The sequence below is a fragment of the Hypanus sabinus genome, chromosome 13 (genome assembly GCF_030144855.1).
Source record: "Hypanus sabinus isolate sHypSab1 chromosome 13, sHypSab1.hap1, whole genome shotgun sequence".
NCBI classification, from domain to species: domain Eukaryota; kingdom Metazoa; phylum Chordata; class Chondrichthyes; order Myliobatiformes; family Dasyatidae; genus Hypanus; species Hypanus sabinus.
In genome coordinates, this window is record NC_082718.1 from 5,521,116 (window position 1) to 5,546,770 (window position 25,655).

General features: G+C 44.6%; 2 protein-coding genes across 4 annotated transcripts in view; both read left to right on the top strand.

Moving 5' to 3' along the window:
• Window positions 1–5,789, top strand: part of tspan33a (tetraspanin 33a) — a 58,829-nt gene extending 53,040 nt beyond the window's left edge. For all 3 annotated transcript variants that reach the window (XM_059987029.1, XM_059987028.1, XM_059987030.1), the window contains exon 8: window positions 4,462–5,789. In XM_059987029.1, coding sequence (XP_059843012.1) covers window positions 4,462–4,563 — 102 coding nt within the window. In that variant the 3' untranslated portion in view covers window positions 4,564–5,789. The remainder of the gene's footprint in view (window positions 1–4,461) is intronic.
• Window positions 5,790–17,962: 12,173 nt separating this feature from the next.
• smo (smoothened, frizzled class receptor) overlaps window positions 17,963–25,655 on the top strand; it is a 52,749-nt gene continuing 45,056 nt past the window's right edge. Inside the window, exon 1 of the mRNA XM_059987020.1 lies at window positions 17,963–19,295. Coding sequence (XP_059843003.1) covers window positions 19,046–19,295 — 250 coding nt within the window. The 5' untranslated portion in view covers window positions 17,963–19,045. The remainder of the gene's footprint in view (window positions 19,296–25,655) is intronic.

Genomic DNA, 25,655 nt, shown 5'->3' on the forward strand with positions numbered 1-25,655 from the left:
CATGTTTTTGCTGATCCAAATTTTATTTCTGGAACCTTCTCCCACCCACCAGGTAACATCACTGACTTGTATAATCTCTTGAATAAATACAATTGGCCCATAGCCTTTGTGCAAGATCCACATATCCAAAACAATGTTCATGGATGATATTATTCTTGGGTTTCATCATTATGAAGGAACATTTTTAATACAGAATTTTTGAAATTCATTTTTAGGGTTATTACCATGTAACTGAGTGATTAAGTTTTGTCTAAAGTCAAGACCACAAGCTTAGTCTGTGGAAGTAAAGTCCTCAAAACTTACCTCAATTGTTAATTGGGAAATCTTTCCTTATGACATTTATTAAGTGAAATATTTTGGTCTCTTCAGAAAGTTAACATTAATCGTGTGATGGAGTATTTTCAAGGCAAATGTTGCTGTTCAGGTTCCTCACCATGGGCGCTTTGCTTTCTTGGGACTAGCTGTTTCCTTCACTCTCCAGCCCCACTGCTGGCTGTGTTTGGGGTGGCATTGGCTGCTTAAAAGGAGCAAGTTTGGCTTAGGGGTCAGCGGGTAGGTGGGGAAAAGCGATGCAAGCCCAAATGTTCAGTAGCAGTGATGCGTGCAGAATGAACAGGAAATTACCCAGCAGCCCTCCGCAAGGAATTGGCCATCTATAGCGAGGTTGGGGAGACAACAGTGCCAGGGATGGCAGAGTAATGTGGCAGCTAGTGCAATGTCTTTACAGCGTAATTGATCATCAAGTGGGGTCTGTAAGGAGTTTTGTAGGTTCTCGCCATGACTGAGTGGGTTTTCACCAGGTGCTCCAGACTGTCCTCACATGCCGAAGGCTTACGCTTAGAGTTGCATTAAGGAGTTATTGTGATACTTGCAGGCTGGACCCAGCTGTGTGGTCGTCGACGCAAATGATGTATTTCACTGTATGTTTGGATGTACGTGATGAATAAACTTTAAATCTTTCGTATTGAAAGGTCTTACTGCCCTTACGTCGCTGGTGTTAAGGGCAGCAATGAAGGTTCTCCATCTCTGTCTGTCCATACCATTACACACAGATGTAAAAGGAGTCTTCTGTGCTGTTTCCACAACAATCTTTTTTCTTGACTGGTTACGGTTGTTGGCCCTGAGCTGAACCCCTAACCTGGAGGACCGGTGGACCACTCAGTCTGGCCTCTACCTGTTTGGCGTGGGTGACCCTACTAAGAGTCAAAGCACCATACCCTGATTCCAGCCAACATAGATCTCTGGGTCATTGAGGCACGCAAGCCTCCAAACCCAACAGCAAGGTTGTGGTCCTCTTGGAAGTTTAACAATACATTAATTTTCATTTATAAAACATCCTTCAACTTGAAATGTCTCAAACAGCTTTAAAATCAAGAGCTTATAAAATGGTCAGTTGTTGTGCAATAAGAAATATTTGGCACCTAAGTTGTATCCTGCAAGGTCCTGGAAACAGCAACTAGGAGAGTGTTATTGGTTAAATATTAAATACTGGCCAGGACACCAGTGAGAACTTCTGCTACACAAAATTGTACCAGTCAGGAGTTCAAACAGAGCCTAAGCCCCCTGGCATGGCAGTCCCACACCTAGGAGAACAGAGGGCACCATGATAACATAGAACATAGAAACCCTACAGCACAATACAGGCCCTTCGGCCCACTATGCTGTGCTGAACACGTACTTACTTTAGAAATGACCTAGGGTTACCCACAGCCCTCTATTTTTCTAAGCTCCATGTACCTATCCAAAAGTCTCTTAAAAGACCCTATCGTATCCGCCTCCACCACCGTTGCCAGCAGCCCATTCCACGCACTCACCACTCTCTGAGTAAAAAACTTACCCCTGACATCTCATCTGTACCTACTCCCCAGCACCTTAAAATTGTGCCCTCTTGTGCTAGCCATTTCAGCCCTGGGAAAAAGCCTCTGACTATCCACATGATCAATGCCTCTCATCATCTAATACCTCTTTCAGGTCACCCCTCATCCTCTGTCTCTCCAAAGAGAAAAGGCCGAGTTCACTCAACCTATTCTCGTAAAGCATGCTCCCCAATCCAGACAATGTCATTGTACATCTCTTCTGCACTTTTTCTGTGGTTTCCACATCCTTCCTGTAGTGAGGCGACCAGAACTGAGCACAGTACTCCAAGTGGGGTCTGACCGGGGTCCTATAGAGCTGCAACATTATCTCTCGGCTCCTAAATTCAATCCCACAATTGATGAAGGCCAATACACCGTACGCCGCCTTAACCACAGAGTCAACCTGCAGAGCAGCTTTGAGTGTCCTATGGACTTGGACCCCAAGATCCCTCTGATCCTCCACACTGCCAAGAGTCTTACCATTAATACTATATTCTGCCATCATATTTGACCAACCAAAATGAACCACTGCACACTTATCTGAGTTGAACTCCATCTGCCACTTCTCAGGGCAGTTTTGCATCCTATTGATGTCCCGCTGTAACCTCTGACAGCCCTCCACACTATCTACAACACCCCCAACCTTTGTGTCATCAGCAAATTTACTACCCCATCCCTCCACTTCCTAAACTAGGTCATTTATAAAAATCACAAAGAGAAGGGGTCCCAGACAGATCCCTGAGGCACACCACTGGTTACCGACCTCCATGACACATCTACAACCACTCTTTGCCTTCTGTGGGCAAACCAGTTCTGGATCCACAAAGCAAAGTCCCCTTGGATCCCATGCCTCCTTACTTCCTCAATAAGCCTTGCATGGGTACCTTATCAAGTGCATATACACTACATCTACGGCTCTATCTTCATCAATGTGTTTAGTCAAATCCTCAAAATATTCAGTCAGGCTCGTAATGGAAAGACCTGCTTTTGACAAAGTCACGTGGAATCTCCTAATCAGATTATGCCTCTCCAAATGTTCATAAATCCTGCCTCTCAGGATCTTCCCCATCAACTTACCAACCACTGAAGTAAGACTCACTGGTCTATAATTTCCTGGGCTATCTCTACTCTCTTTCTTGAATAAGGGAACAACATCCACAATCCTCCAATCCTCCGGAACCTCTCCCATCCTCATTGATGATGCAAAGATCATCACCAGAAGTTCAGCAATCTCCTCCCTCACTTCCCACAGTATCCTGGGGTACATCTCGTCTGGTCCTGGTGGATATCCGACTTGATACTTTCCAAAAGCTCCAGCACATCCTCTTTCTTAATGTCTATTGTGCTCAAACTCTTCAGTCTGCTGTAGTCATCCCTACAATCGCCAAGATCCTTTTCCATAGTGAATACTAAAGCAAAGTATTCATTAAGTACCTCTGCCATCTCCCTTGGTTCCATACACACTTTCCCATTGTCACACTTGATCGGTTCTGTTCTCTCACATCTTATCCTCTTGCTTTTCACATACTTGTAGAATGCCTTGGGGTTTTCCTTAATCCTGCCCGCCAGGGTCTTCTCATGGCCCCTTCTGGCTCTCCTAATTTCATTCTTAAATTCCTTCCTGCTAGCCTTATAATTTTCTAGATCTCTATCACTACCTAATGTTTGAACCTTTCGAAAGCTTTTCTTTTCTTCTTGACTAGCTTTTTAATAGCCTTTGTACACCACGGTTCCTGTACCCTACCATCCTGTCCTTGTCTCATTGGAACCTACTTATACAGAACTCCATGCAAATATCCCCTGAACGTTTGCCACATATCTGCTGTACATTTCCCTGAGACCATCCGCTCACAATTTGTACCTTCAAGTTCCTGTCTGATAGCTTCATATCCCCCCTTACGCCAATTAAATGCTTTCCTGACTTGTCTGTTCCTATCCCTCTCCAGTGCTATGGTAAAGGAGATAGAATTGTGATCACTATCTCCAAAATGCTCTCCCACTGAGAGATCTGACACCTGACCAGGTTCATTTCCCAATACCAAATCAAGTACAGCCTCTCCTCTTGTAGGCTTATCCACATATTGTGTCAAGAAACTTTCCTAAACACACCTAACAAACTCCACCCCATCTAAACCCCTTGCTCCAGGAAGATGCCAGTCAATATTGGGGAAATTAAAATCCCCCATCACAACAACCCTGTTATTATTGCACCCTGTTATAACGTAGTGATTAGTGTGACGCTATTACAGATCGGAGCCTCGGAGTTCAGAGTACAGTTCCAATGTCATCTGTAAGGAACCCGTACATCCTCCCCATAGAATGTGTGGGTTTTCTCCGGGTGCTCTGATTTCTTCCGGTTAGTAGGTTAATTGTTATAAGTTGTCTTGTGATTAGGCGAGGGTTAAATCGGGGATTGCTGGGCAAAGAGGCAGAAGAGCATATTCTGCGCTGCAGCTCGATAAATAAATAATGTGCTTAGGATTTGAATCCATCAATGGGTTTGTAGGTACGAGTGAGCCATAGCCAAGCTGCTTTGAGTGGTGTGGACTCTGTACAAATCTGTTTATCTGTTTCTTTCTCTTCTCTCCTTGGCTGCTGCTTCCAGCTGGTGGGAATTCTGCTCTCCCAGATCCTCATCAATCAGATCAAAGATCAGATTGAGCTCCAGAAGTACAACTGCCAGCACAGAGCAGACCCCTGGTACTGAACACACCGTCTCCGTCCCCTCAGAGTGGAGAGGCTTTGCTGCCCCGAGTGGTCCTTCGTTTGGATGAATATAATTGCTCAGACAAGACCTCGGTCCATCAGATTGACAGATTGCCACTCTGTTCTCAGTGGGTTGCATGTGTTTTGTCCACTGGATGTGCAGGTGCTTTGAACTCGGTTTTAAATGGATCATCCCATCCCATCCACTGTGAGATAAACCTGCCTGTTTTGCAATACCTGTGGTTCTGTGCTGGTGTCTCTCTGCTCCAAGTATGAAGCACGGTGTCCCATCTAACCGCGACACAGTCGCATTTCTCGTCTCGTTCAGTTCTTGGTGAACTTTCATCCGTTACAGTTGGGTTTATCGGTTCCCATTGCTTGTTGCAGTCAGTCATCTGTTCCTGTTAACCCGTTCATTAGTGTTGCTCTCGTTTACTGTCCTGTTGATGGAAGTAGGACGATGTGGGATGGGAACAGCTAACATCACTGTGGGGGATTCCCAGCCACATAGTGTAGCAGTTAGTGCAACAGCTATAACAGCTAGTGATGTTGAATTTCAGAGTTCACCCCGAGCCGCTATAAGGAGTTTGTACGTCCTCCCTATGGAATGCAGGGTCTTCCCTGGGTTCTCCGCTTTCCGCTCACAGTCCAAAGACGAACCTGGTAGGTTAATGATCATTGAAAGTTGTCCTGTGGTTGGGTCAGGGTTGTCAGGGCTGCAGGACAGCATAGCTCGAAGGTTCGGGAGGGCCTGTTCTGCATTGTATTATTCTAGATAAATGAAAACAATCTACCCATCAAAGACACAAGCAATTCTGCAGATGCTGGAGGAGCTTAGCCAGTCAGGCAGCACCTGTGAAGGGAAACAAGCCGTCAATGCTCCGGGCTGAGACCCTTCGTCAGGATGTATGATGCAAGGTCTTGGCCCAAAACGTTGACTGGTGATATTGCTCCATAGTTGCTGCCTAACTTGCAGACTTCCTCAAGCATTTTGTCTGTGTGTGTTGCTCAAGAGATACCGATCAAAGGTGGTTTGGTTCACGGCCATTGTGCTTTCTGGCCACCCTCTAACTGTAGAGAAGAAAGTACTTGGTGATATACAGTTGATGTTTTGAAGAGTCTTGTTAATATGTACGTGCACATGTTGGGATATAATCTTAATGTCTAATGTAAATTTTTTGGTAAATGATATTTTTTGTCTTTTAATAAAAATAATATTAACCTGTGGTGAAGTGTTTTTCAGCAAATTTGTTTTACAAATGACTCTGTAAGCAGGTCACAGGCTGTAACATCAGGGCCCATGATTATCCCTGGGTCTTGGTTCATTTTAAAGGGCTGATGGGTAATACCTTCCCAGATACCGTTCCCCTCAGCCACAGATTGTAGGGAAGGCAGGTGGATATCAAAGTCCAGCTCACTGTCCAAGCTCGTGTGAGGAGATACCAGAAAGGCCTAGAGTAGTGTGAGGGGTTGGGGGTGGGGAGTGTGGGCAAGGTCATTAACAAAACCTACCTGGGACAGTCACGTGGTGAGGTGAACTACATATAGCTGTCTGGACACGTCCCCTGCTGACTGCTCCTGTGGCTCCTCCCACAGACCCCAGTATAAAGGCGATTGAGCTCTGAGCCCGGCCTCTCTGTCTCCAGGATGTAGTGTGGTGGTCAACCACTGCTTGTTCCTTCTTCCAGTCAATAAAAGCCGATATCTTGCCTTTACGTCTCAGAGAGAGTTATTGATGGTGCATCAACTGTAAGGAGTTTACACATCCTCCCTATGACAGCTTGGGTTTCCTCAAGAGACTCTCGTTTCAAAGAGTTGTGGGTTAGGATGTTAATTGGTCACGGAGGTGTAAATGAGCAGCATGGGCTCATTGGGTTGGAAAGGCCTGTTACTGTGACGTATCTCCAAATAAATAAATAAAGGAGTCTCTGTCGAAAGTGGAGAGTTTAAAATTCGGAGAGGGGAGCCTATCCCCGTTTATAAATTAAAGTCCCCTTAAAAAAAAATCCACATCTTTCCTAAAGTGATCAGACTCCACCACTGCTAGTTTTGAGATGGTAGCCCCCTCCCCACCCCTCTCTCAACCAATTGTTGCTGGAGAGTGTTGGAACAAAGGCGATTGTTGCGTTGATAACCAGCTGAAAAGCTGAAAGGCTGGGTGGGAGGTCAAAGATCAGCCAGGCCCCGGCTTCCTACATGTTTAAAAACAGGCCTCTGTTTATCTGTTGGCAGGCTGCTCCACGCACCACGAAATATTTCAAACAAGCTCTTGTTTAAATGTGTCTCTTTTTCCATGATGGATATTACAGGAGATGAACTGGCAATTAGATATACAAGTCTGCCTGTCTGCACAGGGACTCGGGGGCTGCTTTGAGGGTGGAGGCCCTGTCTGTGTGTGGTCCCAAAGACTTGCCAAGGCGGGCACTCCCAGCAGACGAGTGCTCCACTTGTTTATTGCTGTCAGCTTGAATTCAAAGTCCTGCCCTAAAATGTTTTAGTCTTGGCTCTTCCCTCCTCATTTGCTCCCCTATTTTGAACAGGGGGGGAGAGAGAGAGGGGCAGGAAGAAAGCTGGAACTGCATCTCCAGACACCGAACAATCTTATACATGGGGGGATAGGGTGGTGGGGGGGGGGGGGGGATGGTGGGAGCAGTCTGCAGTTCCCCATTGACGTCAGTGCAGAGTTCCCCGCCCACCAACCTTGTCAGGAAGGCAATGTGATAGAATTACAACACAGTAAATAATCTCCCCTGCCTATGGAAATCTGCCACCCCCACAAGTGTAACTTTTGCCTGTGGTGTTTTGGTACCGAAAAGTGTTTACTCTCTGCTAATCCTGAGACTAATTATATAGTACCTCCATTGACTGGCAAATGAGGTTATTGGAATGCTGGGTAAATAATCTGGGCAAATGCAAGTGTGAGTGGATATTCTGAGATGTGAGCTCCACTTCCTTGTGGAGGTGGTAACTTTACTTCCAAGCTCTTTCCTGGAATGTTAAAATATAAATTACTTTCAGGCCAGCTTGTACACATTAATCAGTTTTAAAGCCTTGCTTAAAATAGCTCAGAATTTGCTACGCTAAGCCTTGCCTTGAATGAATAGCTGGCTAGTGATGTGGCGGCATCCACACCGGACTTCGAGGCGAGTGGTATCGGGTTCGAATCTGGCCGGCTCCTCACACTTTCCATCCATGCTGGTTCGAGCATTGAGCAGGCAACTTGACCTCATAAAAAAAGAAACAAGACAAAATGCTAAAGGAATGGCAAGTTTGTCTCCTGATGCACCACGGGGTGTGGAGAGGAATAACAAGAACCAATGAATGCCACCAACTGCAATTTCTTTTCGACTCGGCGGAACCTTCTGAGCTGGTGCCGACAGAAATGGCGATCATAATTTTTATACTGCCCATGAAGATGAGATTTCACTTCTCCACTTCTGCATTCTCCCAGGATATACTTGTGTTGTAATCTTCGGATAAAATAGCAGAAAACGAGTGAGAGCCTAGGCCGCCAGTTACAGTCACCTCCACTCATCTGATTCCATCACGTAACTGGAGTCAAATGGGACGAGGTGGGAGGAGCTGGCAACTTTTTCCCTCCAGAATGAGGCAAAGTAAACAGGGCCAGACCTGGGCTGGGCCCATGTGTTGCATTACCACCCAATCCCTGTTGTAGAATGATTGTGTTGATTTAATGCGACTCCATTCTTTACCCTAATATGAAGGATAGAATGCACGAAGCACAATTAAAACAAACATTTTTCACACCTGCTGAATGTACAAGTGCAGCTCATGGGGAGTCTTCTCTCCTGCCTCCCATGTGTTTTGGGTGTTCAGAGTGTACAAGGCAGCCAGGGAACTGCAGAATCTTTGGGGACCTTTCTGCTTGTGGTGGGAGCAAATCGGAGGACTCCCAAACTCCCTGGAAATTTATTGAAAATTCCAGGTCAAATCCAAGGAGTTCCTGGGTGTGATTGTATTTAGCCACTGCTGCTTCCTCGGCAATTTCCTGAGATTCAAGATGATTTCCTTCAGATCAGTTTCTGGGGGCGCAGAGGCAAATGGGGTCTTCATACTCGTTCACAGAAGGGGCAGGTGGCATGTGTAACTCAGCAGGAACTTGCCTGCTTTCCCCTCCTGGGGAAACTCTGGCGACCGTCTGTACTCCCTTGTGGACTCGGCTCTGTACTGACCCATCACAGAAGCCATCACTAAACTCATCCTGGTTAGCAGGAGAGTTATTGCTTACCAAGTAATACTGTTTCTTTCATTAAATTCTGGCTATACCTAATCTAGAACAACGCAGGTTTAGGAGGGGCATTGGGGAGACTTAAAGGCTTTCAAATTGATGAAAATATGTCATGGCGTGACACCAACTGGAAAGTTTAATATAATTGCTCAAAGAGTCAGGAGGCGAGGTCTGGATATTTCTCTATGCTGTGTGATACTGTAAACTGTTAACCTACAGTGGGGGGAGGAAGGGAGAGGAAAGTTTAAAGGGAAAAGGAGACAGGGAGGATGTTAGTAGATTCAGCCCAGTGCCTCACAGGTGAAACCCTCCCAACCATCGAGCACATCGACATGAAACGCCATTGTAGGAAAGCAGTATCCGTCATCAGAGATCCTCACCACCCAAGCCATGCTCTCTTCTCACTGCCGTTGTCAGGCAAAAGGATTAAGGATGTCAGGACTCTGACCATCAGGTTCAGGAATAGTTACAACACCTCAGCCATCAGGGTCTTGAACAAAGGAGGCTAACTACACTCACTTGCCCATCCATTGAGATGTTCCCACAACCAATGATCTCACTTTAAGGACTCTTCATCCTATTATCTCATGTTCTCAGCATTTATTGCTATTCATTTATATTTGCATTTGCACAGTTTATTGTCTTCTGCTCTCTGCTTGATCTTTCATTGATTCTGTTACAGCTCCTTTTCTATAGATTTGCTGAGTAAAAGAATCTCAGGGTTGTACATGGTGACATATATGTACGCTGATAATATAATTTACTTTGAAGTGGGATACAGAAAGTTGGCACAGGCGTGATGGATCAAATGGCAAACTTCTGTGCATCTTTTTACATTCCTATGAACCTGATAGCTTCTGTTTTAAGAACCGTTCAAAGCAAATAATGGACCTTATCCCTTCATATTGGGTATGTCCGAGGATACCTGGGTGATGTGTTGGCTGTGTACTGGATACACTGAGTGATCTGTGACTGAGATTCTTCATGCTCGGGCTCACTTTATGAATCTTGACTCCCAATACAGTGAGGAGAAACTGGAGAAAGGGCTGGCTCAGGAATTCTGCTGCCTGTGTCTTGATGAACACCAAAAGTCCTGAACATCCCTTGGTCTCTGATCTACATTCAATCAATCCAAGAAAATTCTTCCTCTTAATGTTGTCCATGTCCTCATTCCTCTTTGTTTTTGTAACTTCATCCATCCATCCATGAACAGACCTCACTTTTCCATCTTCCTTTGATCCATTACTGATTTTTGTGCTCTAAATCATTGTCCCTATACTTCAAGTCAATTCCTAAAACCTGTATCTTCAATTGTGTTTCGATCACCTGTCCAAATAGCTCAAGATCTGTGTAAGATTAGGTTTGAGGACAGACTGGTATCTGGAATGAGGAGATTGCATTGTCCCTAGGGTTGGGACAACTGCTAAGTTGCTTTGGCCAGGGATTGGTGGGAGAGGAGGAGAGTTGACTGTCGTTAGCTAATTACTGACACACTTCTACAGAGCACCTTCTTAGAAAGTCCTTTGGGGACAGGATCATTAACTTTCTCCCCTGAGCTGTGAGTTTCAAGGTGGGACTGTGGTCGCTATGACAAATGAGTTGCTTGGGGACAGAGCTGAGCAGCAGGCAGTACACGGATTGGTCATTGGAAAGAATGGGCTCATTTTCCAGTGTCATCCCAAATGCTCCTTTTCCACTTCATGAGCCAGGTGGGGATGTTGACATGGTTGGAAAATGAGAATGTCCTTGAACTGCTTCCTCTGTCCACCTGGTAGTGTCTGGAACAGAGATTCCGATGCTGTCTGTTTTAAAAGTCCAGTGCTGGCACATGGATGATGCAGCATGCAAACTGGGGATATCGGAGAAGCAGCAGTTTCTGGAGTGGTCAGTGTTAGAGTGGTCGGGCATTGGCTCAACCGGCTTAGATGAGAATAGGTGGAGACTCCAAGTAAGCTTCTAATAGCTTTTTTCTTTCTCTTTCTTTGTCTATTAGTACATAACTAGTACAGTGAGAATGGGTCTAGACTTAGTGGTATGTTCTTGTGTAAGATTTGGGAACTGTGGGAGAATACCAGTGCATTGAGCTTCAGCTCGTTAGAGACCACGTTATGGAACTGGAGGGGCACCTCGATGACATTTTGCACATATAGGAGCTACAGGGAGGTTGCAGGAGACAGGTACCTGGGTGACTGAGGAGAGAGAAAGGGAATAGACAGTCAGTGCAGAGTACCTCTGTGGCTATTCCACTCAGTAAGTATACTATTGGGGTGGGTGTGGGAACTCTGTCAGGGGTAAGCCATGAAGACTGGCCCTGTGGCTCAGAAGGGAAGAGGAAAGAAGGGGAGTACAGTAGTGATAGGGGATTCCATATTTAGAGGAGATTCTGTGGATATGAAAGAGGCACTTACATCCACTATGATGAGGTGCTTTGAGAGACTGGTGATGAAACTTATCAACTCTGGCCTGTGAAGCGACTTGGATCCACTCAATTTGCCTGCCATCACAATAGTTACGCAAAAGATGCCATTTCATCAGCTCTTCACTCAAGACCTGGACCTGGACAGCAAAGGTGCAAACATGAGGATGCTCTTTATCAACTACAGCTCAGTATTCAATAATATCATGCCCTCAAAACTAGTCGGTAAACTCCAAGACCCAGGCCTCCGTAATTTCTTGTCCAATTGGATCCTTGATTTTGTCACTTGCAGACCCCTGTCAGCAAAGATTGGCAAAACATCACCTCCACAATCTCTGTCAGCACCGATGCTCCACAAGGCTGTGTGATTAGCCCCCTACTCTATTCACTTTATAGTTATGACTGTGAGGCTAAGCACAGCTCCAGTGATGTATTTAAATTTGGCAATGACGTCACTGTCATTAGCCAAATCAAAGGTGGTGACGAAATTAGATTGAAAATCTGGTTGAGTGGTGCCAAAGCAACCTCTCACTGTCAATGTCAGCAAAACCATGGAGCTAAATGTAGACTTCAAGAGGAGAAAACCAGAGGTCCACGAGCCAGTCCGTATCAGGGGATCAGAGGTGGAGAGGGTCGCAAGTTTAAACTCCTTGGTGCTATAATTTCAGAGGCCCTGCACATAAGTGTCATTATGAAGAAAGCACAGTAACACCTATAACTACAGTGACATTTATAACTTTGGTAAATTTCTATTGATATATGGTGAAGAGTATATTGACTAGTTACATCACAGCCTGGTATCAAAACACCAATGCCCTTGAGTGAAAAATCCTTCAAACAGTTGTGGATATGGCCCAGTCCATCATGGGTAAACCTTTCCCACCTCTGAGCACAGCTACATGGAGCACTGTCATAGTGAAACAGGGAATCCATCATCAAGGACCCACACCACCTAGACCATGCTCTCTTCTTTCTGCTACCTTCAGGTAGAAGGTACAAGAGCCTCAGGGCCAACAACACCAAGTTCAGGAGCAGTTATTACCCCTCACAATCAGGCTCTTGAACCAGAGCGGAAAACTTCACTCAATTTCATTTGCCCCATCATTGAGATGTTCCCACAACCAATGGACTCACTTTCAAGGGACTCTTCATTTTATGTTCTTGAGATTTACAGGAATGATATTGTGGGCATCTCTGAGACGTGGCTGAAAGAAGATAATAGTTGGGAGCTTAACTTCCAAGGATACATGTTGTCTCAAAAGGACTGGCAGGTAGGCAGAGAGGGTGGGGTGGCTCTGTTGGTAAAAAAATTAGATCAAATCCTTAGAAAAAGGAGACACAGGATTGGAAGATATAGAATCCTTGTGGGTAGAGTTGACAAAATGCAAGGGTAAGTAGACCTTGATGGGATTTATATGCAGACCTCTGAACAGTAGACAAGATGTGGGCTACAAATTATTGCAGAAGATAGAAAAGTTCTAAGTAAATTTATTATTGAAATACACAGATGTCACTATATCTGAGATTAATTTTGAGATTCTGAGATTAATTTTGTTGCAAGCATACTCATTAAGGGTTCATTAAGGTTGTTATAGCTGAGGGGTGGTAATGGGAACAAGCTCCCACGACCTATTAAATGCTCCCATTGGGGTATGCCTCAAATAGCCTCTGACAACTGTGGTGAACTACATATACCTGTCTGGACACGCCCCCCCCCCCCCCCCCACCGCTGACTGCTCCTGTGGCTCCTCCCACAGACCCCGGTATAAAGGCGATTGAGGCCTGAGCCCGGCCCTCACTCTCCAGGATGTTGGGTGGTGGTCACTTGCTGCTTGTTCTTTCTTGCAGCCAATAAAAGCCTATATCTTGCCTCATGTCTCTGAGAGTTATTGATGGTGCATCAACAACCAAGTCCAGCTCCTGGCCATCATGTGTAGCTTAGTTACTAAACCAAGCAGAACCATTTCTACTGACAGGAGAAGGGACAAAGGTGGGTTACTGGTGCCTTAAAACCAGTCGCCTCAGCCAGATGGTGCTTGTCAGCCATGGTTGGCAGCTCATCTAGGAGAAGAAAAGCTCGGATTTCAAACCTCCACTGCCTTGTGACTATACCCACTCATGGGGAAGGCTTGGGGAGTGAGCCCTGAGGGAAAAATCCACAGCTAAAGCAGTCCTACATTGAATTCAATGCAGACTGTTAACTCCTGCGATGCTGCTGGACCAAACTGTATTGGTCTCTGCTGTTCCTTTGGGCTCATCAGGTATGGGGGAGCTTGCTCTCCATATCGTACTGACCAGGCTTCTGTATCTAGACAGCTGGGAAGCAATATCCTTGGTTAACTTTGACCAACAAAGGCCCTCAACCTCAACTCAATAAATCCAACAATCCAAATCAAATCAATGAATGTAAACACCTGTCAAATGTGCCAGTATTGGAGTGGAGTAAAGTGAGAGAGGAGCCAGCCGAAGTTGATTGGAAGGGACACCAAAAGGGATGACGGCAAAGCACCATGGCTGGAAGGAGCAGGAAAGATACATCCCAAAGATGAAGAAGTATTCTAAAGGGAGGATGAATCAACCATGGCTGACAAGGGAAGTCAAAGATAGCAGTAAATCAAATGAGAGGACATATAATAAGCAAAAATTTGTGGGAAGGTAGAGGATTGGGAAGCTTTAAAAAACCAACAGAAGGGAACTGAAAAAATTCACAAGGAGTGTCAGGGTCAGAAGTAAGTGTAGTGCTATTACTGAGGCGAAGATGCTTGGAAAGCTGAAGGATCTGGAGGTAGATAAGTCACCTGGACCTGATAGTGTACTGATCAGAGTTCTGGAAGAGGTGGCTGAAGAGATTGTTGAGGCAATAGTAATTATCTTTCAAAAATCACTAGATTCTAGAAAGGTTGTGGAAGACAAGGACATTGCAAATGCCATTCTACTCTTTAAGAAGGGAGGGAGGCAGAAGAAAGGAAATTATAGACATTTAGATCATCTTGAGTGGCTAGGAAGATGTTGAGAGTCCATTAGTAAGGTTGAGGTTTCGGGGTATTTGGAGGCTTGTGATAGAATGGGCCAAATTCAGCACGGTTTCCTTGAGGGGAAATCTTGCCTGACATATTTGTTGGATTTCTTTGAAGAAATAACAGACAGGATAGATGAAGGAGAATCAGTGGACATTGTTTCCTTGGATTTTCAGAAGGCCTTTGACAAAGTGACATACATTAGGCTGCTTAATAAGATAAGAGCCCATGGTATAACAGGAAAGATACTGGCATGGATAGAAGATTGATGACTGGCAGGAGGCAAAGAGTGGGAATAAAGGAGGCCTTTTCTGGTTGGCTGCCAGTGTGCTACAAGGATTTGTGTAAGAACTGTCTCTTCATGATATATGGCAATGATTTGGTTGATGGAATTGATGGCTTTGTGGCCATGTTTGCAAATGATATCACAATAAGTGGAGAGGCAAGTAGAATTGAGGAAGTAGCAAGTCTGCAGAAGAACTTAGACAGATTGTGAGAAAGGGTAAAGAAGTGGATTTCCCTGTCGTGTAGGGCTGTGTTTGCTCACGCACTTGGGGACAAGGAATAAACGGTTAGACTATTTCCAGAAATCAGGATGCAAAGGGACTTGGAAGTCCTCATGCAGGATCCCCTGAAGGTTATCTTGCAGGTTGGAAAGGAAAGTAAATACAATGTTAGCAGTCTTTTTGAAAGGACTAGAATATAAAAGCAAGGCCGTAATGCTGAGGCTTTTGGGGTTTGGGTCCATAGTCTAAGAGAGGACGTGCTGGCATTGGAGAGGGTCCAGAGGAGGTTTACACGAATGATTCCAGGAGTGGAAGACTAAATGCGTGAGAAGGTTTGATGATTCTGGGCCTGTGCTCACTGAAGTTTAGAAGAATGAGGGGAGATCTCATTGAAACCTACTGAATATTGAAAGGCCTGGATAGGTCAGATGTAGAGAGCATGTTTCCTATAGTGGGGTAGTCTAGGACCAGAGGACACAGATAGAGTGGATGTGGAGAGGAAGTTTCCTATAGTGGGGTAGTCTAGGACCAGAGAACACAGATAGAGTGGACGTGGAGAGGATGTTTCCTATAGTGGGGTAGTCTAGGACCAGAGGGTACAGATAGAGTGGATGTGGAGAGGAAGTTTCCTATAGTGGGGGAGTCTGGGACCAGAGGACACAGATAGAGTGGATGTGGAGAGGAAGTTTCCTATAGTGGGGGAGTCTAGGACCAGAGGACACAGATAGAGTGAATGTGGAGAGCGTGTTTCCTATAGTGGGGTAGTCTAGGACCAGAGGGTACACCCTCAAAACTGAGGGATGTCCATTTAGATCAGAGAAGGTTCCTTTAGCCAGAGTGTGGTGAATTTGAGAAATTCATTGCTGTGGAGGCGAAGTCATTGGGTATACTTAAAGAAGAGCTTGATAGCTTCTTGATTAGTCAGGGCATCAAAAACTACAGGGAGAAGGCAGGAGAATGGGGTTTAGAGGGATAATAAATCAGCCATGATGGAATGGTGGAACAGACTCAATGGGCCAAATGGTCTAATTCTGCTCCCATGTCGTATGGTCTTCTAAATGAGTGTAACTGGGGCCGCAGTGCTGGAGCATTGGCCTGAGGGAGGAAACCAATGTCAGTTCACTTATGTTCTTACTGGCTTTAGAGGAACTTACTGAGGCACTATTGGTGGAATTGCCAGGAGAGTTTTGAGGAATCAGCATAGGTAATCAGTGGGTAAGTAGTGTATGAGATAGCGGGAATTATACTGCCCTGTGTATGATTAACTGTGCATCAGCTTCAAGGTCTGGATTTTAAAACACCTCTCCTCAAACAGGAAATGGGTTGATGAATTTCATCAGCAAAGTTTGCCTTCAATGAGAGATGAATCAGAATGACTTTATTGCCAGTATGTGAAACATTACCAGAATTGATTGTGGTTCGGTGCTGAGCATAAAACACAGGGCAATATCATAACTGACAACACACAATAGCAACCATCAATTTACAAGACAACAGAAAAAACAGCCACGAGCAAACAACAATGAGCATAAATATCAATAATCAAATTTAAATAAATGCGATCATAGGAACAGACTAAATATTTATCAACAGAACAAAGACAGCAGGAAAGACTATTTAATGGATGTTGTACAGGGACAATTAGGGTACTACACCAGTATGAGTTTTGTTAAGAAACTGGATTGCTACAGGAAAGAAGCTTTGAAGATGACATGTAGTCCTACTGGTGATGGACATGTAATGTCTCCCTGATGGCAATTTGGTGACTAGGTGACTGCTAGGGTGGGTGGAGTCAGCAGTACCTTTCTCAGCTCTTCATAGAGCAATACATCACAGACACATGCCCTTCGGCCCACATATCCATGCTCACCCATTTCACATGTTCAGCCTATACCCGTCTGAGCCCCACCCCTCCATGTGCCTATCCAAATGCTTTCTGCCTCAACCACTTTCTCTGTCAGCACGCTCCATATACTGTACTCACTTCCCTTATAAATCTTTCCCCTCTCATCCCAAATCTGTGCCCCCTAGTTTTGGACTACCTACCCTGAGGAAAACCGTTCTCACACACCCTACAACAACACACACAAAATGCTGGTGGAATGCAGCAGGCCAGGCAGCATCTATAGGGAGAAGCGATGTCAACGTTTCAGGCCGAGACCCTTCGTCAGGACCCAATTTCCCAGTTTCAGGACCCAGTTTTTTGTGTGTGCTGTTGTTTGAATTTCCAGCATCTGCAGATTTCCTCCTGTTTGCTCACACACCTTATCTGTGTTTCTCATGCTTTTAAAGATTTCTATAAGGCCTCCTCTCATTTTCCTACACTCCAAGGAGCAAAGATCTAGCCAGGCCAACTTCGCTGCATCCTTTCCAGTTTAGCCATATCTTCCCTATAACCAAACTGTACACAGTATCCCAAGTGTGGCCTCACCAATGACTTATACAACTGCAACATAACATCCCAACTCCTGTACTCAGTGTTCTGCTAAAGCCAATGTGCCTTTTACACAACCTTGTTGGCCAGTATCACCACTTTCAATGCACTTGTACTCTGTCCCTGTAGTGCCCTAGTGAGTGTAATGGTGTCACTGATTTGACTTTCCAAAAATCCATCACTCACACTTATCCACTTACCACTCCTTGGCCCATTTCTCTAACAGACAGACAGACATACTTTATTGATTCCCAAGGGAAACTGGGTTTTGTTACAGTCGCACCAACCAAAAACAGTATAGAAATATAAAACCATAAATAATTAAATGATAATAAGTAAATTATGCCAAGCGGAAATGTCCAGGACTAGCCTATTGGCTCAGGGTGTCTGACACTCTGAGGGAGGAGTTGTAAAGTTTGATGACCACAGGCAGGAATGACTTTCTATGACACTCAGTGTTACATCTCGGTGGAATGAGTCTCTGGCTGAATGTACTCCTGTGCCTAACCAGTACATTATGGAGTGGATGGGAGACATTGTCCAAGATGGACAATGATCAAGATCTTTGCCTTTTCCAATGTCTTGTTATTATTGGGGTGGTGTTGTAGAGTGGGGGCAGGTTATTACAGGAACTTTACTTTTTCTCACTGTTAAATGTAAGAGCATTCTCTTGTAGGCTTCATTAAATGACCTGGAGCTGGGTGAGTGTTGTCTGCAGATTGACAAAGAAGCTGGAGTGCCTTTGGGTCTGGAGTGCAAGCGGTGGAGGTTGAAGTCACCCATATGTTCTGTAGATTAGCCAACTCCAGTCAGAAGGGGCTGAAACTCTGCCTAATAAATTCTTTGGATGAATATGGAGAGAGGGGTGGGTGGTAGAGAAACCTTGTATTTTATTTGTGTTTCGCCTGCGTTTAGAAACTGTGGGAAGCAGGGAGAGGTTTAAGTGAGCCGGGATCACTCAGCCCCGCCATTAACTGAGCAGTTCTGGGGATAGAGTCCACCATGGCTGCATGTTCAGAAACTGAAGGGTCTGTCTGAAGCTTTCCTGTGCTCGAGTTTGCTGACGTCGTGTGTGAACTTGCTGTCCACAAGGGCTTTTTGTTTGGATCTAGCGGGGCATGCTCTTCGCTGAACCGCCTGGGAAGGTGGACGGGGGCCTGCGAAGGGAGCTCTCTCTTCGCACCGCAGCTTCTGCCTGAGTGCGAGTTGGTTGCGGGTGGTGGTGGTGAGGGGGGGGGGTCGGCTTACTTTCGCCATGTGCCTCCCACTCCCCACCATGAATACAGAGATATGGTGAAGAGCTAGAGCGCAAAAAAAGTTTTCTTTTAATGGACGTGTATCAGTCCTCCTTCGTACAAACTGAAGACCCGCAACTTGAACAATCACTGGGAGAAGTTACAAGGAAGGAAGTGGAGAAGAAAATTTTCGGCCGACTATCAAATTACAATCTTCTTTTCCACCTCGCTATCACTCGTTAAAGTGGGAGTCGAGATCGCGTTCTTTATTATTACAGATCAACTCGTTTGCATTCCACTCCCCCCGCCCCCGACCCCAGTCTTTGTGTTTCTTGCTGAATGTGACGGCATTTAAGGAAAAGATTCGTTCCTGGCCGAGCTGGGGAAGGAGGGGGGTGGGGGTTGTGGAATGATCAGATCGCAGGCAGAGAGGAATGGAAATTGACGCGATGACATTCGCTGCGAGTTGGGAAGCGGGCACATCTGCAGCAAGCGGACGCGGGCGAAGGAGCCGGCAGTCAGCTGGACGAAGCTTCACCGGAGAGGGACGAGACTTATTGTACAAAGAGGCCCGCGCGGAGTGTGGGAAGAAAGGATTTCTCTAACTTTGTAACTGCTGGTCCAAGATGTCTACCGGGTGGGAGTCTTTTGTTAAGGCGGCTGCAGCCTGCTCGCTTCTCCTCTGGATCTCCGTGCTGAGCACCGGCACCAACCACACGTCTCCGTACGACCGCTGCAAGAGGGTTTCGGACTGCGAGCCCTTGAGATACAACACATGCCTCGGCTCCACACTGCCTTACACACACACCTCGCTCGCCCTGGCCGAGGACTCGGCAACTCAAGAGGAGGCTCACGACAAGCTGGTCCTGTGGTCAGGTACTGCATGCAGACCCTTCGTTCGGATCAAAAACCAGCCGTTTTCTCTTTATGAATAACCATAGAAAATACCGAAAGTTCCAGTGCACCCCTCCCGCGTTTTGCAATAGTTTAACTTTAGGATGCCGTTAGTAGGGAGTAAACTGTGATTGTTTGCCCTCACAGCCTGAAAATGGCCCCCGGAGGGGAGAGGACTGGGTGGTTTTCAGTTATACAGGACTTCACTTTGCGAAAACGTCAATATTAATGTGGTTCTGTTATAACTGAAAACGGCTCCTGTAGTACCAGTTATGGGATCTGCAGTGCAGGACTACCATGACAAATTCCTTTAGTCAGAGTTGTGAATCTGCGGAGTCCTCCACACCAGAAGGTTGTGGACGCTCAGTTCAAGTTTGGATATTTATTGTAGGAAATCTGGAATAGGAAGCAACAGTTAGTGAAGCTTCCAGATTGTTGTAAACAAAATTACGGCTCTATTTGAGGAAGAATCTTGCCATGCTTACCGGATCTGGCTTAAACCTAATGCCAGGACAGTGCAGAGTGGCTGAGTTGGAAATAGCTGGTTAGTCGTTCGGATGCATGAAAATTCTTTAATGCTGTAAGCACAAAAGGTTCAGCAGACACTGGAAATCCAGAGTAAGGCACACACACTGCTGGAGGGATCAACACCTCTGTCAGAATCTGTAGGAAGGAGTAAGGTTTCCAGTCTCAGGTTGGAGAAGCAACACTTCATATTCTGTCCGCTTGCCTCCAATCTGATGGCATGAACATGGGTTTCTCCAACTTCTGTTAATGTTTCCCCCTCCCCCTTCGCCTTTCTTCCATTTCCCACCCTGCCTCTTCTCTCACCTGCCTTTCACCCCCATGCCCCCCCTTCCCTTTCTCCTACAGTTCATCGGTCCTTTACCTTTTCCATCACCTCCCAATTTCTCACTTCATCCCCCCCTTCCCACCCACCCACCTTCCCACATACTTGGCCTTACTTATCATCTTCCAGCTTCTACTCCTTCCTCTCTCTTCACTTCTTATTTTCTTCCTCCATCCTTTCCAGTGCTGATGAAGGATCTCAACCTGAAATGTTGACTCTTCATTCCTTTTCAAAGAATGTGTCTGACCAACTGAGTTCCTCCAGCATTTTGTGTTTTGCTCTTCAATTCTGTGCTGTCCCTGGACTGCATTTGTTCCAGGTGTTGACTCTTTGTCATCTCCTTAAGGGCAGCTGACATTGTCAGTGACCCTCAGATTCTACACATGGAAGGAAATCGTAAGATCATATCTTGTCATCTGTAGAATGGGTGGAGGGTAAAATTCAGATATACCAGATAGGGATAGTGAAAATTCATTTGAATGTTTTGTCTCCAATAACTCATGTTAAGATGCTTTGTAAGAGTGTAAACAGTCAAAAAAAAAGCTTAAGTGAGACCGAGAAGCCAAGTTTGTATTAAAATTTTGGATCGTAATGACAGTCTCTAAAGCAGGATGAAGAGGTTTAAAGAAGAAATGACAGAGGTCAAAGTTCACCAGTGGAGGGCAAAGTGGGCAAATGCACACAAGGCCCTAATAGTCACAGCATTTCAGAGGGAAGGATGCTGCAAAGATAATGGGAAACCAGGGACCTGAAAATGAAAAAGGTTATTTTGAAATAGTGAGGTAAGGGAAGTGAGATTTGACGTGGGCTGATTGAATGGATTTAAGACCATAGGACACAAGAGCAGAATTAGGCCATTCCACCTCCATTCCATCGTGGCTGATATATTATCCTTCGACTGTACAACATAAGAGCAGAATAGTTTTAGGGTCTTATAGATCTGGTGTGAATTCAGGTGTAGCAATTGGAGTTTTGGATGGACATGCTCATGAAACAGCCTGTTGATCAATGGAATACAGAACCCCAGTGACAACAGAAGAACGGACTCTGCTGGTGTTACTGAGGTGAAAGTTGTTGATCTTGATGATGAAAATAATATGATGATGCTGAATACACAGCACAAAGTCCCATTAGATGGTAAACTGTGTTAACTTGAGATAATAGCAAGAAACAAGAAAGTGCTGACAAGGGTGTGGAGGTTGTGACAGAAGCCCAGCTGTTGGGGTCTCTGTAGAAAATGTCACTATGTCCAGAATGAGTAATGTCTTCACACCACAGAATAAGTAGATGGATGGTGAAAGACTTCAGTGAGGTAGTGTGAGGTCTTCTCAGCGGACATGTGGATCATCATGGCATATTCAGAAGCTGTTTGACAAGATGCCACACGTGAGGCTGCTTAACCGGTTACGAGCTCATGGTATTACAGGAAAGATTCTAGCATGGATAAAGTACTGGCTGATTGGCAGGAGGCAAAGAGTAGGAATAAAGGGAGCCTTTTCTGGCTGGTTGCCAGTCACTAGTGGTGTTCCACACGGGGGATCTGTGTTGGGACCGATTCTTTTTATGTTATATTGATTTGGGTGATGGAATTTATGGCATTGTTGCAGAATTTGCAGATGATATGAAGATAGGTGGAGGGGCAGGTATAATGAAATGGCAGAGCATACTCGATGGTCCAAATGGCCTAATTCTGCTCCTATATCTTATGGCCTTATATTTCTGATGATTTTGGAGAGGGGAAACATATAAATATGCAAGAGGAGGAAAATAGGGATAGAAAGAATTTTTGCATGTTTAAGAAGTATTTCACAAAATCAAAACATCCCAAGCTGTTTTACTTCATAGTTGAAATGCAAGAAGCAGAACGGTCATTTTATACACAGCCAATTCCCATTAGTATCAATAACTTAAAAAACCTGCTGGTGTTATTTATTGAAGGATAAATATTGTGAAGAAATTGGAAGAAGATTCTTGCTTTACTTGTTTTTTTTTAGGTAAAAGGGGAGGACAAGACTTGGTTTTATATTTCATCTGAGAGACAATCTGCTAATCATCGCACATCTGATGACTAGTCAGGCACAGAGGTTCAGCCTGACTAATCTTGCTAAACTCTTTGAAAAGATCATCAACATAACGATCAGCATACCAAGACCATGATGTACAATCGCAGCCCTTTCTCAGCCCATGCTCATCCAAGTGTTCAATCACTATGTCCTTGAAAGTAAGGCTGTGGTTACCGTCTGACGCCTCAGTAAATGGGACCTTCTCAAGGCTGTTTTATGTAGAAACCTACGGTCTAACCAGGAAAGATAGATTGTTTATGGAAGTAAACTAGCACAAAATATAAAAATGGAGAGTAGAACTTTTTATATAGAGTGGAATAGGGTGGCTAAGATGAATGAATGCAGGTCCCTTGGAAGATTAGAAGGCCTTGAGCAACTGCTTTTTGTCAGTGTTCACAGTGGAGGCCATGTCTGTTTGCCAAAGAGAGATGTTATGGATATGATGGGAGGCGATCTCAATCGCTAAAGAGGTAGTGATAAGCAAACGAATGGGCCTAAAGTTCGCAAGTCTTGTGGTCCTGTTGGGATGCATCAAACGGTACTGAAAGAAATGGTGGAAGTTGTAGTAGATGTGTTTGTGATCGTTTACCAAAATTCTCTGAACTCTGTGCAGGTCTCGTCAGATTGGAAGATAGTAAATGTCATGTCACTGTTTTGAAAAGAAGGACATAGGCAAAGTGAAGGTAAAGATAGGCCATTTAGCTTAATGTCTATCATTGGGAAAATTCTCACAGCTACCCTTGAAGAAATAGCTGAGACATCTGGATAGATATTTCAGCTACAGTGTTGATGAAAAGTATTCACCCCACTTGGAGGTTTTCATGTTTTACAACATTGAATCACAGTGGATTTAATTTAGCTTTTATTGACACTGATTAACAGAAAAAGACTATTTCGTGTAAAAATAAAAACAGATCTCTACAAAGCGATCTAAATTAATTACAAAGTTTCAATGAGATTCACCCCCCAACACATTCTTTTAAATTCCAGTGAGTACAGGCCCAAAGCTAATAATTGCTCTTCATATGTTAATCCCTTCATTCCCAGAATCATCCTTGTGAACTTCCTCTGAACTCTCTACAATGACAATGCGTTGTTGATAAAACTCCGAGTGTGGCCTGATTAGTGTTTTATAAAGCATTATCTCCTTGTTTTTATATTCTATTCCCCTTGAAATGAATGCCAACATTGCATTTGCCTTCTTTACCACAGAGTCAACCTGTAAATTAACCTGTAAATTCTCACACGAAGACTCCTAACTCCCTTTGCACCTCTGATGTTTGAATTTTCTCCGTTTAGATAATAGTCTGCACTTTTGTTCATTTTACCAAAATGCAGTGACATACATTTCCCAACATTGTATTTCATTTGCCACTTTTTTGCCCATTTTTCCGATTTGTCTAAGACCTTATGTAATCACATTGCTTCCTCAGCACCACCTACTCTTCCACCTGTCCTCATATCATCCACAGACTTTGCCACAAAGCCATCAATTCCATTACCTAAATCACTGATGAACAATGTGAAAAGTAGCGGTCCCAATACTGACCCTGCGGAACACCACTAGTCACCAGCAGCCAACCAGGAAAGGTCCCCTTTATTCCCACTCACTGCCTCCTGCTTGTCAACCATTCCTCTATTCATGCCAGTGTCTTTCCTGTAACACCATGGGATTTTATCTTGTTAAGCAGCCTCATGTGCGGCGGTTTATCAAGTGCCTTCTGAAAATCCAAGTAATTGACATCCACTGCCTCTCCTTTGTCCACCCTACTTGTTACTTCCTTCAAGAACTCTAACAGATTTGTCAGGCAAGATTTCCCTTTATGGAAATCATGCTGACTTTTACTTATTTAATCATTAGCCTCTGAAACCTCGTTCTTAATAATGGACTGCAACACTTTCCCAACCACTGAGGCCTATAATTTCCTCTCTTTTGCCTTTCTCCCTTTTTAAGGAGTGGAGTGACATTTGAAATTTTCCATTTCTCCAGGACCATGCCAGAATCAAGTGATTTTTGAAAGATCATAATTAATTCATCTGCTATCTCTTCAGCAACCTCTTTCATAACTTTGGAATATAGTCCATCTGGTCCAGATGACTTACCACCTGGAGACCTTTGAGTTTGCCTAGTACTTTTTCCTTTGTAATGGCAACAACACTCACTTCTGCTCCATGATACTCACAGACCTCTGGCACACTGCTAGTGTCTTCCACAGTGAAGACTGATACAAAGTATTTGTTAATTTCTTCCACCATTTCTTTGTCCCCCATTATTAACTCACTGGCATCATTTTCCACTCGTCGACTGTCAACTCCTACCTCCCTTTTACTCTTCATATAGCTGAGAAAACTATATATCCTTCTTTATATTATTGGCTAGTCTGCCCTCATATATCATCTTTTCCTTTCTTATACCTTTTTAGTTGTCTTTTATTGGATTTTAAAAACTTCCCAAACATCTAACTTCCCACTCAATGTTGCTACCTTATATGCCCTTTCCTTGGTTTTTATGCAGTCCCTAACTACCCTTGTCAGCCATGGTTGCCTACCCTTGCCATTTGAGAACAACTTCTTCTTTGGGACATATCTCTCCTGTACCTTGTGAAATGTCCCAGAAACTTCAGCCATCTCTGCTCTGCTGTCATCTCCACAAGTATCCTCCTCTAATCCACCTGGGCAAGCTCCTCTCTCATGCCTCTGTAATTCCCGTTATTTCATTGCGATACTGACACATGTGACTTATGCTTCTCCCTCTCAAACTGCAGTATGAATTCAATCATATTATGATCACTGTCTCCTAAGGGTTCCTTTACCTTAAGCTCCCTAATAAAATCTGGATTATTACACAACACCCAATTGAAGACAGTCTTTCCCTGAACAGGGTCAAGCACAAGTTGCTCTAAAAAACCATCTCGTAGGCACTCAACAAATTCCCTCTCTTGTGATCTGACACCAATCTGATTTTTCCAATCTTCTTGCATATTGAAGTCCTCTGTTTCAAAGGGTAATTGTAGCAATACCACTTTTACATGCACCCTTATTACATTACACACTTAGGACAAGAGGGCACAGCCCCAGGATAGAGAAGCACCCATTTAAGACAAAGATGCAGAGAAATTTCTTCAGCCAAAAGCTGAATTTATTAACACAGGTAGCTGTGGAGGCCAGGTTGTGGGGTGTATTTAGGGCAGAAATTGATAGGTTTTTGATTGGACACGGCATCAAAGATTATGGGGAGAAGGCCGGGGAGTTGGGCTGAGGAGGGGAGAAAAGTGTCAGCCATGAACAAACTCTGTAGTTTCTGCTCCTTGTCTTATCATCTCACGGTCTTTCCAGCTCCCTTTCCAATCTCAACCCCACACCTTGGCTTCTATTTGGAGGCCTAGATATGATCCCATAATAATTCTTTTTTAACCCTTGCAGTTTTTT